The sequence below is a fragment of the Trachypithecus francoisi genome, unplaced genomic scaffold (assembly GCF_009764315.1).
Source record: "Trachypithecus francoisi isolate TF-2019V2 unplaced genomic scaffold, Tfra_2.0 Lachesis_group16, whole genome shotgun sequence".
NCBI classification, from domain to species: Eukaryota; Metazoa; Chordata; class Mammalia; order Primates; family Cercopithecidae; genus Trachypithecus; species Trachypithecus francoisi.
The window spans coordinates 65083873-65104541 of NW_022681461.1; the positions used below are offsets into that span (position 1 = coordinate 65083873).

The following is a 20669-nucleotide window of genomic DNA, read 5'->3' on the forward strand; positions in this document are numbered from 1 at the left end:
AGCACACCTTGGCTAGAGTCTAGAAGCTCAGAGTTGAATTGACTGGAGGCAGGCAGGGGACCAGTTAATGTCACGTGAATTCTGGTGCTTCATCTCCTACCTGCAAAATGTGATTCTGTTTATGTTCAGCCACTGTATATGTCTACTTTGAAGATATCTGGCCCCATTTCCTTCCTCCTCCTGCTCCACTGAGCTAAGAGAACAGCTTAGAATTAATATTTAAATTTTGTTCTCTTTTAGACTGATTGAGGAGTTGAAGCTGTCTTTGAAGAGCAAAGAAGCTTTAATTCAGTGCCTTAAAGAGGAGAAATCTCAGATGGCATCTCCTGATGAGAATGTGTCATCTGGAGAGCTCCGAGGACTTTGTGCTGCTCCAAGGGAAGAAAAGGAGAGAGAAACCGAGGTGAGGCGACGGGACATGAAGAGGGGACTTTAATTAGCCAACCAGACTCCTCTGTGGGAGATGGAATGCGCATTCAGGCCTCATGGTTCATACACAGCCTGCTTCTAAATATGAGACCCCTGTCAGCTGAGGAGTGAGTAGAAACTGCCTTGTTCAGGGCCCTGACATTCTTTTTCCTTTTCAGCCTCCTGTTCCTATAAAGAGTTGCTTAAAAAAAAAAAACAGTCTCTACCTGCTTGCCTCTGTTTTACCATGTGTTGATTTGTTGTTACCTGGGGACTTTATTTTCATCCTTTGGGTTTTCTTACGATACAGTTGTGGTGCGTTGTTTTCCATCTTGCCTTTTTGGTTAGAAGTAGGTGTGAGGCCAACTTTGGTCTCTGCAACTTGAGAGGTAGGGTGGGAAGGGGACTAACTTGTATCGGGTTTGGCAGCATGGGAGGGGTTCTGTATACCACCTCGTTCAATCCTCCCAGCCACCTGGCGAGGTAGAGCTCATGGTCTCCTTGTCAAGTTTCGAAACAGGCTTAGAGGACCGGGCGCGGTGGCTCAAGCCTGTAATCCCAGCACTTTGGGAGGCCGAGACGGGCGGATCATGAGGTCAGGAGATCGAGACCATCCTGGCTAACATGGTGAAACCCCGTCTCTACTAAAAAACACAAAAAACTAGCCGGGCGAGGTGGCGGGCGCCTGTAGTCCCAGCTACTCTGGAGGCTGAGGCAGGAGAATGGCGTAAACCCGGGAGGCGGAGCTTGCAGTGAGCTGAGATCTGGCCACTGCACTCCAGCCTGGGCGACAGAGCCAGACTCTGTCTCAAAAAAAAAAAAAAAAAAAAAAAGAAACAGGCTCAGAGGAGTTGTTACATTTTTCCAGGTTCCAAGAGATGAGTTACTAGTAGCTGACCCCAAAGCCTCCCTGGACGCCTGCCCCCGCCCTAGGCAGCCTCCCCAGCAAGCTCTTTTGAAGAGGTTGGGCAGGCCAGGGAAGTGCAGGTAGGTCTTAGTCTAGGCCTTCCATTCTTGTTGGACCAAGAATAGCTGCTGCATGTGGTATATTCACATTGGGGATGTTCTGGTTGTTCACAGAAAGTCTTGGTTTCTTCATGGAGGTAGGGCCTGTGTTCCTACCACAGCAGTGAATGCGGTAGCCTTGCCAGTTCATTTTCGTCTGTAATCCACAGTTGTTTCCTGCCCCTCCTCTTAACTCTCTTTCCCACTTCCGTGGCACGGCCCTCTAGTAGGCCTTCATCTTGTTCAGCAGCACCGTGGTTTACTCTCTGTGGGGCTGGTGATCAACCAGGGTAGGTTGTTGTCTTCACATTTTTCTTCATTCAAATCAGGTGGGGTTTTGGGTGGGGTGGAGAGAGGGAGGGGACACTTGTTTTAATGAGTTCCACAGTAGTGGGGGAAAGTGAGTAAGCGACAAGGATGTGCTCGTTCTAATTGTTCTGGATAAGCTGTTGGATTGCACGTGCCTTCTTGACACCAATTAATGCCGTCTTTTAGGCTGCACAAATGGAGCATCAGGAGAGAAATAGCTTTGAAGAGAGGATCCAGGTATGTTGATATGGTTTTAAAAAATGTATTGAAGATTTAGTCTATTCTTGCCTCTTGTTTTATTGAGTGCAACAGATAATTCTGTGTCACATAGCTGTCATTCATTGAATGCTACTGTATGACAGTCGAGCATAAGGTACTCTAGAAAGGGTTTCTTAATCTTTGCAGTAACTCTGTGAAGTAGACATTCCCATTTTACAGATGTGGTACCTGAGGCCCAGAGAGGTGAGGTCACTTGCTTAAGAACACATAGCTAGGAAGAGGTAGAGCGAAGATTTGGACCTGCCCATGTGCCATGGTTCCTCTGTCACAGCAGGAGGCATTTGTGGAGTGCCTGCCAGCTTAGAAAGTGCTTTCACATCCATTATCCCATTTGATCCTCACAACAGCCCGGAAGGGAGGCGGTGGTGATTATCTTTAGAAATGAACTCAGACTATAAATGTATAGTTCAGTCTCCATCAAAAGGAATGAAATTAATGATCTGTTATTTCCCCCAAATAACCTGGTATGGTTTCAAAGACTCTGAGTGACTGTATTCAAATTCCAGAAGGCATTGGAATCCTTCCCATAGGAATAGCTGTCATCGTCTTAACTGATTTGATCCCCTTCCCTTCACCCAGCCCTGTTGCCGGGAGTGGTAACACAGTAACTTGGAGTTGATGGCACTATGTTCAGCTCTACTTGGAAACATTAATCACAGGTTGACAGGAATAAGATAGAATAACTGCATTTGAGTGTGCTCTTAAAGATATATTTACAGTGCATTTTGGTTGGAACACATCAACTTAGTGAATCTTTTTCTAATCTAATTTAGGCACTTGAGGAGGACCTGAGAGAGAAGGAAAGAGAAATTGCTACAGAGAAGAAAAATAGTTTAAAGAGGGATAAAGCCATTCAGGGTTTAACCATGGCATTAAAATCAAAGGAAAAAAAGGTATGTGTGATACATTTGAAGTAAGATTTTTCTTTATTAGCTTCTATGACTGGTCTGTCCTGCCCTGAATTTTTAGCTTTAGATAAAAAGTTTATAAGAGAGATGAGATAGTATAGAAAGTGGGGAAATAATCCTCTAGTCAACTGGGAATTCTTTTGGAGTATCTAATCCAGTGCTGTCCAAAAGAAATATAATATGAGTTACATATGTGATTTAAAACTTTATAGTGGCCTCATTAAAAGAAGTAAAAAGAAACAAGTGAAATTAATTTTAATTATATATCTTTATCCCTCCAAACATAATCATTTCAACATGTAATCAATAAAAGTAATGAGATAGTCAACACTTTTTTTTCAGAACTATTTGAAGTCCAGATATGTTTACAACACACCCTCAAATCAATCTAACCACATTTCACATGCCAAGAGCCACATGTGGCCAGTGACTGCCGCATTGGACAATGCAGGTCTAATCTTTTGAAGCATAACAGAAGAGTGAGATAAAGGAGTTTTGGGAGGCAAGGCCATGACTGTGAGTTGGTTAAAGAGCTAACTGAATGTTGCCTTTGTGATCCAAGGTAGTAGCTGATGGTTCTGTGCTGTTTTCTTGTCCTTACTATGGCAATCTATTGTGTCCTAGTAACTATGCAAGGAACAGACACAGAGAAGAAAACCCAGCTCTGCTTGGAAGTCTATTGGGGAAGAAAGAGTGATGAGGGTTGTGATTGAGGGAAGTGTAGGGAGCTGGGGAGGCAGAAGGAAGGGGGCCTGATCCAGATTAGGTGTGGATGTCGGGTGTGTGGAGCAGTGCTTAGAGGAGGAGGTGCCTGAGCTGCATCTTAAAGTATCAGTAGGAGTTAGTTGGGAAGTAAGGCGGACGGGGGGAGAACACTGCTCAAGGCGTTTAGTTAGGAGAGACCCCATATGCATCACAGACAGTTTGGAGTTGTCAGAGCACAAAGTGTAAAACTTAAAGCTTTGAGGCGAGAGAAGAAGGTGAAGCTTTTTCAAGTGGCCAACCAGTGGGGGTTGGGGAAACTAATCATATTGAGCTGCTTGAGTGGCACTGAAGGCCACTGAAAACTCTTAAGCACATTTTCATTTTGGAGAGGTCTCTGGCTCTATCTGGAGAGTGAATTGCAGGAGGGAGAGAATAGAGGCTGGGAGACCAATAGCTTCGGTGAGAGCCAAGAAAGGCTGAATTAGAGCAGTGGGCACAGCAAGTAGGAATGGACGGGGAGGGGCTTATTTAAGAAATAAGATTCGAAGTAATTAGAAATAAGGTTGGGAAAATTTGAGGATTAGATGTAGGACTTCAGAGAAGCATAGTGAAGGATGACTTCAGGTGTCTGGCTTGCATGACTAGAGGTATGGTGGTGCCATTGACTCAGCTCAAAGTGTGGATAATGGAGGTTGATAGCAAGATCTGGGACAGTGGTAGATGTGATGAATCTGTTTAGAAAGTGCTGACTTTGAGGAGCCCGTACACCATCCAGATGAGATGTCCAGGAGGCAGATAATGTGCATGCCTAAAGTTTGGAGAGTGCTCAATCCTGAAGAGGTCAGTCTAGGAATCCCTTGTGTACAGGTGTGAGTTAAGATTCTGAGAGTTGACCTACTTATCTAAGGAGGGTATAGAATGGGAAAGAAGAAGATTGGTGATGGGACTGCAGAGGACATCAGAATTTCAGGGATAGGGAGAGGAATGCACAAAGGAGACAGAAGGAATGGTTGCAGAAGTAGGAAACTGACCAGGAAACTGGTGGTGTTGCTAAGGAGTTTGAATGATCACCAGTGTCAGATGCAGCAGAGATTTGCCTCCTAGTAATAGTAGTCCTGGTGGGCATGGTGGCTTGTGCCTTTTATCCCAACACTTTGGGAGGCTGAGGTGGGAGGATCGCTTGAGGCCAGGAATTTGAGACCAGCCTGGGCAATAAGGTGAGACTGTCTCTCTAATAAAACTACAAAAAAGTAGCTGGATTTTGTGGTGTTCACCTGTGGTCCCAGCTACTTGGGAGGCTGAGGTGGGAGGCTTGCTTGAGCACGGGAAGTTGAGGCTGCAGTGAGCTGTGATTGGCCACTGCACTCTAGCCTAGGTGATAGAGCAAGACCCTGTCTCAAAAAAAAAACAACAACAAAAAAACAAACACACAAAAGTAGTCAACATTGTATCACTTGTGGGGAGTTCTAGGCCCAACTGGGACCAGAAGCCTTCAAGTATGTCAGGACACTGGTGTCGGAGCTGCTCTAGGTGCTGGCAAAGTCCAGGGTGTGGCCATGGTGGTTCATGGCCAACTCCGGGGTGTAGGAGAAAGTCACTGGAGAATGAGGAATTTGGGGAATACCCAGGCTAGGTTGTTGGGCAGGTCATTTATACGGACAGTAGTAATAGTAACAGTATGACCAAGGCATTATTTTAGCACCGATGCACATTACCTCGTTTAACCCTAACAACACAATAGCTGGGTGAGTGGTGATATCCTCATTTTACAGTTGAGGAAATGGAGTCTCAAAGATATTGAGTACCTTGCCTGAAGTTATCCAGCTAGTAAACGGCTAAACTGGAAATCCCACTCGGATCTTTTCTGATTACAAAGCCCTTGATTATAAGCACGACACAATTGAGCAGGAAAAGCATGTGGGCTGTGCAGAGAGGAGAGCCCAGTTAGATACTTGGCTGGTATTCGTTATACTTCCCCAGGTTGAAGAACTTAACTCTGAAATTGAAAAGCTCAGTGCTGCCTTTGCTAAAGCCAGAGAGGCCCTGCAGAAAGCACAGACCCAGGAATTCCAGGTAAGTGTTCACTTGGCTTAAGTGGCTGTCTCTTTGATCCTGACCCCTGGTAAGGTGAGGACTTTGCAGCTGAAAGAACTTGGATGATTTTAACAAGGAAAACTGTGGGTGGTCGTTAGATTCGCTCAGTCTAATTAAAGGGAAATTCTGTACCAGATTTGGGAGATTTTCCAGCCCCCTCCTCAATATGGTAATGATAAATACCTCTACAGTTAGGAGTGCTAAGTGTGCTCTGTGCTAAGTAATAATGCAAGATATGTGGATTATCTCATTTAATCTTCACCACCCTGTGGGGAAGGTAATCATCATCCCTCTTGTGTTTGTACCTTTTTTTTTTTTTAAACGGAGTCTTGCTCTGTCGCTGAGGCTTGAGTGCAGTGACGCAATCTCTGCTCACCGTAATCTCTGCCTCCTGGGTTCAGGCAATTTTCCTGCATCAGCATCCTGAGTAGCTGGCATTACAGCCCACCACCATGCGTGGCTAATTTTTGTATTTTTACTCGAGCCGGGGTTTCACCATGTTAGCCAGGCTGGTAGCGAACTCCTAACCTCAAGTGATCCGCCTGCCTTGGCCTTCCAAAGTGCTGGAATTACAGGAGTGAACCACTGCGCCCAGCCGTATTTGTGAGGTTTTGAGACTCAGGAGGGTGTGCAGCTTATTCACTGTCACACAGTTAGCAAGTGGCAGAGCCAAGATTTTAGTGTAGTAATTGCTAATAATAGCAAGAGACATTTATTGAACACATACTATGTGCCAAGGCCTGCTAAGTGCGCTCCATAGATTATCTCAGTTATTTGCACAGCAGCTCTATCAAGTAAGTACGATTAATATCCTTTTTTTTTTTTTTTAACTGCTGAGGAAATCCAAGTTAGTTTCCAGTAACTTGCTCAGGGTCCCAAAACTGGTAAGTAATAGAGCTAGGATTTGACTCCAGAGCCCGTCTGACTCCAAAGACTGTGCTTTTACTGTCATCCCTTACCTGGCTGGCTGCTTTGGTCCCAGCTGCTCTTTTTCAGACCTTGATGTTTTTGACCTGCCTTTTCTCTCCTCCCTCTGTCCCCACAGTGTTGTACTACAAGGACTCCTGCTGGTCAGCCCCTCTTTCTTCCTAATTTTAATTTCATGTTTTAAATTATTGTAACATGTTTCTTCTCATGTTTCTAGTTTTCCTACACAGCTTATACCTATCACTAATAACTTAATAAATCAATAAATTTCATCATCAAAGTAAGTCCATACTGCCTAAAGCTTCCTCCTCCCACCCCTTGCACTGATGTTGCTTTTGGTTGTAACGTAGAAGTTAGAAGTTAAATCTGATTTAAGACTGTTTGATTCCCAAAATTCATATCCCATGCCTTATCTTTTGCAGAGCTTTGATTCACAGTAAGAATAATTGAAGTAATTTGGCTTAAATCATAGTACGCTAGGAACATAGACAAATCTTCGCTTTTGGAATCTCAGACTTGCCTTCGCTCACCATTTTGACAGTGGTTGATGAAATGGAGCTAAGATTACACTTTAGACTGTTTCTCTTTTTCCTTGCCTAGAAAATAACAAGCTTCAGAAGCTGAATTCTTAGGGAAATTATGTTTCCCATTGCTTGGGAAAAGATCTGTTGGCTGCTGATAGCCAGAGAGAGCAGTATAAACATTGCGATATTTTACTGGTTATGACGGGCCTTAAAGGAAAGAAAGGAATCTTATAAATTTAAATGTTACCCAGATTTATTACATACATTTAACTTAATAACCCCAGTCTTAGTCAAAAGACTTTAAGAATGAGTTTTGAGGTCTTACAATGTACAGTGTTGGTCGGGTTTCTTATCTTGCGGCACACAGAGATCGGGAGCTGTTGTAACTCCTCAGGTTATACATGTCAGGTTGGCTCTTCAGAGAACCCTCATTTAATCTTTGCCCAAGGAGGTAGCAGATTTACAAATCAGCGAGTTTTTGCAGGACTTGAACTCAAGTCTGTCTTCAAAGCCTATGTTCTTTCCACTCCTCTGATTGTGTGTGAGTAAATGCACACAATACACCTATGTTGGCTATCTCATTGTGAGGCATACATAGTTTGAATGGTGCACAGATACATGTAAATGCATTTTTTCCCCCATGTATTGGGGTCTTTTTGGGATATCATGTGATTTGAGCCAATTGCAGCATGGTTTTTTTTTTTTTTTTGAGGCGGAGTCTCGCTCTGTCGCCCAGGCTGGAGTGCAGTGGCCGGATCTCAGCTCACTGCAAGCTCCGCCTCCCGGGTTTACGCCATTCTCCTGCCTCAGCCTCCGAGTAGCTGGGACTACAGGCGCCACCACCTCGCCCGGCTAGTTTTTGTATTTTTAGTAGAGACGGGGTTTCACAGTGTTCGCCAGGATGGTCTCGATCTCCTGACCTCGTGATCCGCCCGTCTCGGCCTCCCAAAGTGCTGGGATTACAGGCTTGAGCCACCGCGCCCGGCCTGCAGCATGAGTTAAATAGCTAGTGTTCACAGGGTTGGCATCAAGCCTGACACTGAAGCAACAGCAGGTGATATTTAAACTCTTGAAGTGATTGCCAAAGTTCAGAAGTACAGAGGTGTGAATTCTAGTCACTGGTATCACTGTGAAGGTAATAGTGTGGGCTGGCTGCTGCTACCTCCACACTCATTTAAAAAAAAACTTTCAAATTGGAAACGGTATCCTCCCAGCTATTAAAGTAAAAATGCACATTGTAGGAAATTTATAAAATACTTAAAGTAGTAGTGAGAAGTTGATAGAAATCATCAGTAAACTCACCTCTTGCCTTGACTCTGTGCCTCGACTCTAATGCATATTTGTACATATATACATATACACTTTAAAAAATTAAATAGGATCATAATATGTATTTTGTTCCATGACCATTTTTTAAAATTTAACATTCTTGCCATGGCAGTTTATATAGACCTACCAAGTCTTTTCTTTTTTAATTTTTATTTTGAGATAATTGTAGATTTACATGTACGTTCTTTGTACTCTCCACCCAGTTCTCCCAAAGGTAACATCTTGCATAATTGTGATGTAATATCAGGACATTGACATTAGTGCAGTCCTTTGACCTTATTCAGATTTTTAGCAGTTGACATGCATTCATTTGTTTATGTGTGGGGGTGTGTACATGTTTAGCTTTGTGCTACTCAATCTTTTTAAACAACTGAGTATAGTCCATTATATGGAGGTAACATTTTTACTGGGAAGAATGTGGAGTGGGACATGGATTTGAACCTTGACTCTGCTCTTGCAGAGAGCAAGTAGTAGTAGTAGTACAGTCTCTGTATTAGTACATTCTCATGTTGCTAATAAAGACATACCCGAGACTGGGAATTTACAAAGAAAAAGAGGTTTAATGGACTCACAGTTCTATATAGCTGAGGAGGCCTCACAGTCATGGCGGAAGGCGAAGGAGGAGCAAAGACACATGTTACATGGCACAGGCAAGAGAGCATGTGCAGGGGAACTGCCCTTTATAAAACCATCAGAACTTGTGAGACTTATTCACTATCATGAGAACAGCCTGGGAAAAACCTGCCCCCATGATTCAGTTACCTCCCACCAGGTCCCTCCCATGACGTGGGGATTATGGGAGCTACAATTCAGGATGAGATTGGGGTGGAGACACAGCCAAACCATATCACTAACTCTAACCTTGGGCAAGACATTTGAGCTCTTCCAGCCTGTTTGTGCATTGTAAAATCTAGATATCACCCAAGGTTTAAAGATTTAAAGAAGAAAGTGTACCTGGGCACAGTAAATGTTGTTAACTCACCCTTAAATTAGGTGGTATTTGGACAAAACAGAGTACTTTGGTCTGTTTTTCAAATTCTTGGTTAATAGTGTTATTATATATAGCTTTTGGTTTGTGGAACCGCTCTATTATTTTTTGATTGGGAATGAAAGATAGTGGAGTAGGTAAAGGAAAAGTAGAGCTAGATTTATTTATGTTGTACCCACTGAAATGGCAATTTATGTATCATATGCTATATGAGATATATGAGATATATATGTGAGATATATATCATGAGATCTCATATAAGATATATCACATGATACATATCATATGATATACCTCAAATGAGATGTATTGTGATATATCTCATATGTGATATATGATCTCATATTATATATATCTGATATATATTTTATATATATATATATATTTTCAGACGGAATCTTGCTGTGTCACCCAGACTGGAGTGCAGTGGTGCAATCTTGGCTTACTGCAACCTCTGCCTTCTGGGTTCAAGCAATTCTTCTGTCTCAGGCTCCCAAGTAGCTGGGACTACAGGCGCATGCCACCATGCCTCGATAATTTTTGTATTTTTTAAATTAATTAATTAATTTATTTTTATTATACTTTAAGTTCTAGGGTATGTGTGCATAACGTGCAGGTTTGTTACATATGTATACTTGTGCCATGTTGGTGTGCTGCACCCATCAACTCGTCAGCACCCATCAACTCATCATTTATATCAGGTATAACTCCCAATGCAATCCCTCCCCCCTCCCCCAGTTTTTGTATTTTTAGTAGAGATGGGGGTTTCACCATATTAGTCAGCCTGGTCTCGAACTCCTGACTTCAGGTGATCCACCTGCTTCAGCCTCCCAAAGTGCTAGGGTTACAGGCGTGAGCCACAGCACCCAGACTGTGTATCATGTTTAATCTTCACAAGAAGAAAATAGAGACCATTCCTCCCAAAGTGTTGGGATTACAGGCAGTGAGCTACTGTGCCTGGCCAAGGATGTGTTTCTTGATATGAGTGTATTCAGTTTGTGAACATTTGTTCAGCTGTACACGGATGATTTGTGTACCTTTCTGTATATATGCTATATTTAGTGGAATGCTGGTAAACCAGCTTTCAGAAAAAAAAGAAGGAAAAAATAATAATTAAAAAAAAAAAGAGGCCATCACTTCCCATTTCACAGATGTACATATGTTTGATAATCATATGTATTTTCTTTAACTGTGTATTAATGAAATACCACATATTCTTGACTTGTTTTGACCATGGACTTTGCTGAAATTGCAGTCTCTCAGGCTGGCCATTGAACTAGCATGCTGACCACTTTTTTTTTTTCTCCAAATGAATCTGGGTTTGAGCCATTCTGATGTGGATGAACATTGTAAGTGCTTAGGTTTATCTCTGCTTTTTGTCAACCTAAATAACAGAGAGAATCTCTCGAAGAGAAAATGACACTTATTCAGGAATAGGACATGGCAGTGGGAATACATGTACCATAGCTTTGTGCATGTTCAGGGAGGTTAAGGAAGACAAAGATTTTTAAAGAAAAATGACAATTACATGATTGTATTGAGATACTTATCCTTAGCTACAAGGATCAGTAACAAGAATGACACCAGTCCTAGGTTGGATAGGCAGTTGCTGGACAGATGTCCTTGCAGAAATATTTTTTTTAATTTTTTTAATTTTTTTAATTTTTTTTTTTGAGACGGAGTCTCGCTCTGTCGCCCGGGCTGGAGTGCAGTGGCCGGTTCTCAGCTCACTGCAAGCTCCGCCTCCCGGGTTTATGCCATTCTCCTGCCTCAGCTTCCGAGTAGCTGGGACTACAGGCGCCCGCCACCTCGCCCGGCTAGTTTTTTTTTGCATTTTTTAGTAGAGACGGGGTTTCACCGTGTTAGCCAGGATGGTCTCGATCTCCTGACCTCGTGATCCACCCGTCTCGGCCTCCCAAAGTGCTGGGATTACAGGCTTGAGCCACCGCGCCCGGCCATGAAATATTTTTTTGTGTAGGATTGCAGTGGCCCTTGTGCAAGGTTGTGGTTTTTACAGAGTCTTTTGTGGTAGTTTTTGTTCTGAGGCATTTATGCCTGAGTAATCTGTTTTCATATACCCGAATCTATTTGTCAAGGTTTTTTTTTAATTTTTATTTGATTTTTTATTTTTTTTAAACACAAGTGACTCCATTTTGATTCTGACAACTTTCACATTTTCAAATGAAGGCCTTCATTTTCTACCATTTAAAAATGACTTAAATTGTTTTTTAAACCATTATTAAAGTAACATGCTCACTTACCTTAAAACATTTGAAAATACAGAGTTGTGAAGAAAAAAAATTAACTATAGTCCCACGCAACTAAAGACAGTCACTGTGAAAATTTGTGCTTTTCTTTCTTTCTTTCTTTCATTTTTGAGACGGAGTCTCGCTCTGTCACCCAGACTGGAGTGCAGTGGCATGATCTCAGCTCACCACAACTTCCACCTCCCGGGTTCATGCAATTCTCTGCCTTAACCTTCACAAGTAGCTGGGACTACAGGCACCCACCATCACGCTCCGCTAATTTTTGTGTTTTTAGTAGAAACGGGGTTTCACCATGTTGGCCAGGCTGGTCTTGAACTCTTTACCTCATGATCCACCTGCCCCGGCCTCCCAAAGTGCTGGGATTACAGGTGTGAACCATGGCACCCGGCTGAAAATTTGTGCTTTTTTTCCTGGTCCTTTAAGAAAATACTTCTTTCATACAACAGTAGACTTTTCTTCTTAACATCCACATCATAAGAATATTATCTTGTTGCTTTGGTTTCTGAGTGTTGTCTATGTTAATGTTTTTCTTTTCTTAAGAGCCCAGGTTCTTGATTTGTTTCATGAGGTATGAAAATTAGCTCATCTTTCCTCTCTCCCTTCTCTTCTAGGGGTCTGAAGACTGTGAAGCTGCTCTATCAGGAAAGGAAGCCCTTTTGACTGAGCTGCGCTCACAAAACCTCACCAAGAGTGCAGAGAACCACAGACTGCGTAGAAGCATTAAGAAGATCACCCAGGAGCTGAGTGACTTGCAGCAGGAGAGGGAGAGACTGGAGAAGGACCTGGAGGAAGCCCATCGAGAGAAGAGCAGAGGAGATTGCACCATCCGTGTGAGTACTGCCCTGCCCTTCTGACACAGTGGACAGTGCTTTTGGGGCTGTGTGGCTGTGTCTGCTTGTGGGGTGATGTTCAGTACAGAAGACTAAAGAAAATACTTCACTTATTATCTCACTACCTAGAAATGACCAGCTTCATTTGATCTATTTGGTATTTCAGTCCTTTTATTCTCTCTCTCTCTCTCTCTCTCTCTCTCTCTCACACACACACACACACACACACACACACACACACACACAGAGAGTTGTTATCACGTTGAAAATACAGTTTTGTGTCGTGCTTTTTTAAGTTTAATGTTCTCTGTCTGGTTTGTTGCCATGTAATGAATGTTCTTCAAAAACAATTTTTTTGTGCCAGCATAATATTTCATCACTTGGATGTATTACAATTTATTTAACTAGTTCTTTTTGAACGGCATTTAGATTATTTTACTTTTTTTTTTTTTTTTGCCTTATGACTTCTGCCGCAAACATCCTTGTACATAAATATTTATCTGCTGATTCTTCCTTTGTTGTTTTTTTTTTGAGATAGGGTCTCACTCTGTTTCCTGGGCTGTTCCTGAACTCCTGGGGTCAAGTGATCCTCCCACCTCAGTTTCCTGAGTAGCTGGGATTATAGGCATATGCCACCATGCCCACCTCACCAATTATTCCTGATAGAGGTATAATAACTGGGCCAAAGAGTATGAATTTTTTAAGGACTGTTGTATAGATAAATTCAAATTGTTCTACAGAAAGATTATACCAGGTTTCTCTGGGTGATCTTTTTTATGACTGTACTCTATTTAGCATTGGGTATTAGCATTTAAAAATCCTCTCTGAATTTGGTAAGCTTATTAAATTTCAATTATGCTTAAACTTAAATATTCTGTGTCTTTTAATTTAATCCCTCCTGAGAACATAGCCTTGGTGCAATCAGGTAAGATTGGGGTCTGGGTCTGAGTGATCATTGCCATGCAAGTTAATTGAATTATCTGCCTGAGATCCTGGGCCAGGCAGTCATTAGAGTAGAGGACTCAAAAGAATACCAGTGGTTAGCTCTATGGTGCCTGCTGCTGATGGGGACACCAGGATCCAAAGGTTGAAATCCCAATGTTAACACTGAAGAAAGAATTGAAATGCAGATGTTTGTATATTTTAATAAAATTTTAACAAACATTAATGGATCCATAAAGGAAATCTAGAAAAATTAGAAAATGGTAGCTATAATTCCACTACCCTAGCAAAGTAACTCTGATTTTCTGTACTGCCGTTCAGTCCTGGTGCACCTGGGCTCCTGGTCTAATCAGATTCTAAATACCATTCTGTCTTTGATCACTTAGTCTATCATAGGCACCATCTCATGGTGTAGGCTTCAGAACGATCATGTTGAATGCTGATGCATACTCTTTCACTGAATAGATTTCACATGATTTACTTAATAATCTCCTTTGTTGGACATTTTGGCTATTTAAATAATGCCACAATGAACGTCTTTTGACATAAGGGTATTTTCTCTTGAAATCCCTAGGATAGATCCTGAGGAGTGAGATTACTGGGTCAGATAGTGCCTATATGTATATATATGTAAATACATATTTTTCGAGACAGAGTTTCACACTCTTGCCTAGACTGAAGTGCGATGGCATGCTCATAACTCACTGCAGCCTCAAACTCCTGGGCTCAAGGGATCCTACTGCCTCACCCTCCTGTGTAGCTGGAACTTCTGGTGAATGCCACCATGCCCAGCTAATTTAATTTTTGTTTTTTGTGGAGACAGGGTCTGGCTGTGTTGCCCAGGCTGGTCTCAAATTCCTGGTCTCCAGTGATCTTTGCATCTTGGCCTCTGAAAGTGCCGGGATTACAGGTGTGAGACACTGCACCCGGCCAATATTTTATATTGGTTGGTTAATCATGTTGCCAAATTGTTTGTCCAAAAGGCTGGCCCATTTTATGCTGCCACCAGCAATGTTAGAGTGCAGTAGTATAATGCATGTTATTAAAAGACCTGTTTCTCATATTTATTCAGTGTTATTGAACACAAAATGTATCTGGTTTAGACACTGATGGAATTACAATACGTAACTCCTGAAAGTTTTATTTTTCTAAGGGAGGTGAAAATGCTATACAAGACAAAATGCAAAACAATTTAAAATCCATAGCTAATTAATATAACCTGTACTCAGTGCAAAAGATCCTGTGTGAAGTGGTAGTCAAGGAAATCTTCTAGGAGGGGCTGACACTTGAGAATGAGAGGGGTCAGATTTGAGTAGTGTGACTTTATGTAGATGAGGTAAAGAAAAGGCTGGCCAGAGGGTCCATTTATACAGCTGCATGTTTCATAATCAATTCTTATATCCTTCACTATTAGATGACAATTTTTTTAGTTTAAAACAATTATCCCCCGTCCCCTACTGCTGTTATAATGTTTGTGTGGTAAAATTTGGAAGGCCGAGGATGAGGGGATGATACACACACACACACACACACACACACACACACACTCTCTCTCTCTCTCTCTCTCTCATAGATAATATATAATATGTAGTTTTTTATATCATAACTTAGTCTTTGTAATCATTTGAGATGGCTGTATAACATCAAGCGTATATACTGTAATTTCCTTAGGCATACCTCTGTTGTTAGACATTATTTGTTGGTTTCATAATTTACTTATTTATGTAAACTCTGGTGCTTCTAGAAGAATTTTGGGCTGCTGTGGATAAAAAGATGTATTAATGCATAACATGTATATGTCTTCATATGGAGGTATTTGGCAAGGAATGGAAGGGGACTGTGATGGCAATAGGGCAGGGATTGGGGTGAGTATACTGTGGGTAGGACTTTCTTGTGAGTGATAGAAACCTAGCTTGAACTAAGTTTGGCAGAAAGGGAACTTGATTGCCTTGTGTAACTAAACTGCTGGAAGGACAGGGGCATTGGAAAACTGCCAAGACCAGACTCACTCTCTGAGAGCTGGCTTCTTTTTTTGCATCCATACTCCAGTTCCAAGAGGTTGGACTCATTGCCAGCCATGTTGGGATCACATCTTCCCAATTTATTGCAGAAGAAGAAGAAGGACTCCCACACTTTGCTGCCCTGGCTGGTTTCTTGTCAGGATGGCCAGATGGGTGATGTACTGAGAATCCCAATTTGGGTCACATGTTCATTGTGCCTTGGCAGAAAGGTGTGTATGTGTGTGTGTGTGTGTATAACATCATTGGCAACCTCCCCTAGAACCACATGTTTGGAAGGGGATGAGCAGGTACCCAGAGAAAGTGGTATTTTGTTTCAGGGCACTGGGCAGACCAAAAGTAGCTGTATACTCTAAATGCTTTCCTCAGGTGAACATGCCGGTGACTCAGGCTTCCTGGCATCTCATCGTGACTACCTTTATACATCAAGTTACATACATGTTTCCAACAAGATGATTTGGCCATGGTTTCCTTCTTTTTGTATAGATATTGCATCACAGTTGTATCTCTAGTTAACTTTTTTATAGTCTAAGAATTTGATGTGTGCATCTCACATGACTGTTCTACACCAGGTCTTGGGAGTACTGGCTTACTCAGAGCCTGAGGAAACATGGTGGGGTGGTGCCTTTGCCTTATGGCGCTAGGATAAATGCACAGGTGGAGCATAACACACTAGCCTTGCATAACTTCCCAGCTTGTTTCTGGTAACTAGGCTCCTTATTTAACTGGAGTGCCTCCCACTCTCCAGCTGCTACAGCTGTGGCTTTGGATTGAAACAGAAAAACCTAGACCTTTTGTGATGTTTCTGTCCTGGCAAAAGAAAGGAATCCATTCATACATTCAGCAACGTTGAACACTTTGTGCAAGTCCTCTACTAGACAAGGAGAAAATACCATAATAGGGACAGGAACAAACTACCACAGGAGCACAGAGAAAGGAAGTGGCTTGCAGGAGCAGGGAAGGCTCCTGGGGAAAGTAACTTTTGAACTGGTTCTGAAGTTTGAGCTAGAGGCTAATAGATAGGCAAGGGAGAGGACGGTTTTGTATAGAAGGCAAAGGTTTAGAGGTTGGAGAGGGTATGGTGATTTTGGGGAAGAAGAGTTTGGGGCCGCAGTGAAGGGTGGTTCCTCTAGGGATGTGTCAGGAGATTAACCTGAGAGATGTTGGTTTGTGGAGAGCCTTGGATGCAGAGTCTGGGCACCTGGATTTGAGGTGTAGGCAAGGGGCCCCAGGCGGGGTAGGGGTTGGGTATGCCAGTCAGAGGACTGACAGCATCAGATTTGCAGTTTAGAAAGACTAGTCTGAGGGATGTCTAGAGGATGGATTGCTGAGGGAAAGCCAGGAAACAAGATGAGAAAAGGCTTTTCCTTAACACAAGTCAGGCTCTGAGAGGTCAGTGTTATGGGGGAAAAGAAGAGGAACCTGTTTCTTTGTAATGGGGATGCTCAGCTGTGGCTTGTAGGGCTTGACTTGGTGCATATTCAATGCTTCATCCACGAGGACTCTAGGATGTTCACCTTTGGGTCCCTTTCATGTTTACTCAAACTTTGCTGCATCCCACAGGTAGGATAAAGAAAACATTGGTAAGAACAACATCCAAAACACAGGTCTTGTTCTCAATTCACGTTCAGCTCAACCCTCATTGTCTCTTTGGTTGCTATTCAGAGTGGTAGAAATAAAGCAGGTATGATCCTCAGGTGTAGATTGTACTTTACAGTTTATGAAGATTGCCTGTGTGCCCACGTGATGCTCCCAGCCTTGGGTTTGGGCGTAGAAAATGTTTTTCCCATTTTACAGATTAATCTGTGCCTCAGAATTTACATTGCTCGGTCATCGTTACATAGATGGTGATATGTATGTGACATGGATTCAGGTCTATGGACTCTATCTAATTTCAGGACTTTGCTAAGATAGTACACTGTTGCTATGCCAAACCATCAGTAATTATGTTGAGAATACTGTGCTTTTGGCAGAAAGGAAGATTGGTATATTTTCAGCTTTTCAACAGACCAGAATAATACATTCTCAAGAACACCCAACTTGAAGTATTCTGGCTAATTGAAGCTGTAAACATTGTAATTTGTTCCTTTTATGTTTCAAAAATACTTGCAGAGGTTTATAGAAAGTCATAAGATTAAATGAAATTAAAAATAAAGGCTTTAGGGTCAAGGAAAAATAAGAGTGATTGGCAAAATGGAACCAGAGTGTGTATTTTAATTAATTCATTTGAGACAGGGTCTTACTCTGTCACTCAGGCTGTTGTGTAGTGGCATGATCCTAGCTCACTGCAGCCTAAACCTTCAGGCTCAAGTAATCCTCCTATCTCAGCCTCGAGGAGCTAGGACTATAGACATGCACTACCACACCTGGCTAATTTGTTAAATTTTTGTAGAGAAAGGGTTTTGCTATGTTGCCCAGACTGGTCTTGAATTCCTGGCCTTAGGCAATCCTTCTACCTCAGCCTCCCAAAGTGTTAGGATTATAGTTGTGAGCCACTGCGCCTGACCCAGAGTGAGTATATAAAAATGCACATTGTGGCTGGGCACGGTGGCTCATGCCTGTAATCCCAGCACTTTGGGAGGCTGAGGCGGGTGGATCACCTGAGGTGAGGAGTTCAAGACCAGCCTGGGCAACATGGTGAAACCCCGTCTCTACTAAAAATACAAAAATTAGCTGGGTGTGGTGGCACCCAGGTACTTGGGTAGTCCCAGCTATTTGGGAGGCTGAGGCAGGAGAATTGCTTGAACCTGGGAGGCAGAGGTTTCAGTGGGCCAAGATCGTGCCACTGCACTCCAGCCTGGGTGACAGAGGGAGTCTCTGTCTCAGGAAAAAAAAAAAAAAAAAAGTACATGTTGTGATATCCTTCACAGTGCTAAAGAGGGGGACTTATAATTCAACTGGTAGTTCCTGGCAGGGAAAGCAAAAAGAGAAAATCAGTTACAAGGTCTCCAGTGTCTGTAAGAGGAACATGTCAAGTGAAAGGACGGCTTTTGCTGGCACTGAGGCCCAAGGAAAGAATTGCCTCTGGTGGGCTATTATAAAGAGTACTTTGAGCAGTTTATGGCGTTTTCAACAATACCCCATTCAACAAAAGCTATTCTGCATGGGGCCAGATTAATGTTATCCAAGTAAGTAAGCTTGTAAGTAGGTTTCCCATTATTCTCTTTTTCTGGACAAGAACTACAAAATCAATTGGAAATGCTGCAGCTCTGTTTTACAGATGAGCCCTGACCTAAAGCCTATATACAGGATCCAGATCAAGCAGTCCTGGTTTTTGTAGCATTCCTTGAATTTTGATGGTAAGCCAATCATTATTCTTGGATGTGATCAAACCATCCTTTGCTCATGCCAACAACATTTATTGCCAGTCTCATTTTGCCTGTTCTTTAGCATTTTGTAGGGAGGCAATTTTTTACTGAAAATTCAGCTTGGTTCAGAGGCTTATGAATTCACTGTGTCTGGTTGTGCATGAACACTGAGAAGTTGAGCCCCGAGAGTCAGTTCTCCATGTTTGTTTGTTTTAATTGCCTGTGATTGCAGTGACCTAGTCCCAGTTGACTCAGCGTGTATTGTAATTTGCAGTTTTTTGTTTATTCAACACAAATTTATGGAGTACTTGTAATGATATTGTTAGGCTCTGGTGAATACAAGCTTTGGTTTTTACTTTGGGCATCATATTTACAATGAAGAAGGTCAAAAAGTGAGGATCACAGATAGATCCCCTGTATTGTAGTATACCTCCTTGCTGCCAAAGGGGCCCGTATCCCTTCAAGGAAATTCAGGAGACCTTTGCAAAAACAAACAAAAAACCCATTGTTCCCAAGTCTATGCCCCAGCTGTGATGTTTAAAGTGGCCTACTCTTGAGGTTAGTAACAGGGATGCTGCTTGGATCCTCACATCTTTGCCTTCATTTGATACATTGTCAGAGCCAGAGACCTTATAATTCAACTGGTAGTTCCTCTCCTTTTAGTGTGTGTGAGTGTGCCCATGTGCATGAATGTGTGTGTTTGGTGAAGGGTGAGAGAAATCTTTATTTTAGGTGCACTCTCTCTGGTTCAGGTACTTAGTATTCTACTCAGGGTGGGTGCGGGAGAGAAGCAAGCTACGGTTTTTTTGTTCTCCTTTATAAGCAACATATATTGGACATTGGCTTAGTTGTATTCCCCAGACTGTTTCAGAATGCTTTCATCTGTTATGAGACCTGTCATCTGCTACCCTGACAAGTGTGTGCTTCAGTACCTGGGCACTTAGCTCTGTGGGGATGCATTTGCTGGCTAAAGCCCAAAAATCTAATTAAAGTTGTACCTGTCACCCAGCTGGCTAATCCCATGTGCTTTGACAGGAGTGGGTTTAATTTCAGGGTAGTTCAGCCTGAACCTCCCAGTTCTCACATGTACTCATTGATGGATATCTCCAAATGAGATTGTGACAGCATTTAGAACATCTTTTGGTAAATCAGAATCAAAACATGGCATTTGGAGACAGTGTCTCTACAGGCTGGTTGGTTAGGGCTAAGACCACAGACCTGAGATAGTATGTTTTTTACTAAGGGCCAAAGCTCTCCTCTTGCCCTAAATATATATATATTATGTGTGTGTGTGTGTGTGTGTGTGTGTGTGTGTGTATGTGTGTGTGTATACATGAATTAGGTGTGAAGATTTTGAGTTGGTATTTTTATAGAATAATATGCAGTTTAAATGACCTATGTTGGAAGAAGTACTATCTTTGCAAATTCCAGTTTCTTATGAGAGAGGCTGAAGGCAGAAACACTGGAGTAAAACTGGTTTGGAGTCCTGGCTCCATTACTTACTAGTTGTTGAACTGTGAACCAGCAAATTTGCCTCTTTGAACCATGGTATGCCCATTTCTTATCAGAATAATAACGGTTAGTTCTTAGGTTTATCTGAGAGAGGGAGTGATGCTTAGCATAATACTTGACACATCATAAATGAGCAATAATTGGTAGCTATTTTGATGATGATGCCTTGGCCTCGGGCCCTAGAAACGTAGCAATTTCAGTGGCCATCTTTGGAATAGCGGAAAATAGTTCTCAACTTGGGTTGCAATCTCAGCTTCACTTACAAGTGCTTAACTTCTAAGCCAACAGCTTAAACTTGCTAAACTTATGTTCACTC

General features: G+C 42.3%; 1 protein-coding gene across 3 annotated transcripts in view; it reads left to right on the forward strand.

The window, feature by feature from the left end:
• The window catches only part of CDK5RAP2 (CDK5 regulatory subunit associated protein 2), a 194642-nt gene that overhangs the window by 49940 nt on the left and 124033 nt on the right, over window positions 1-20669 (forward strand). For all 3 annotated transcript variants that reach the window (XM_033237639.1, XM_033237638.1, XM_033237640.1), the window contains exons 8-12: window positions 241-403; window positions 1909-1959; window positions 2775-2894; window positions 5595-5687; window positions 12355-12573. In XM_033237639.1, coding sequence (XP_033093530.1) covers window positions 241-403; window positions 1909-1959; window positions 2775-2894; window positions 5595-5687; window positions 12355-12573 — 646 coding nt within the window. The remainder of the gene's footprint in view (window positions 1-240; window positions 404-1908; window positions 1960-2774; window positions 2895-5594; window positions 5688-12354; window positions 12574-20669) is intronic.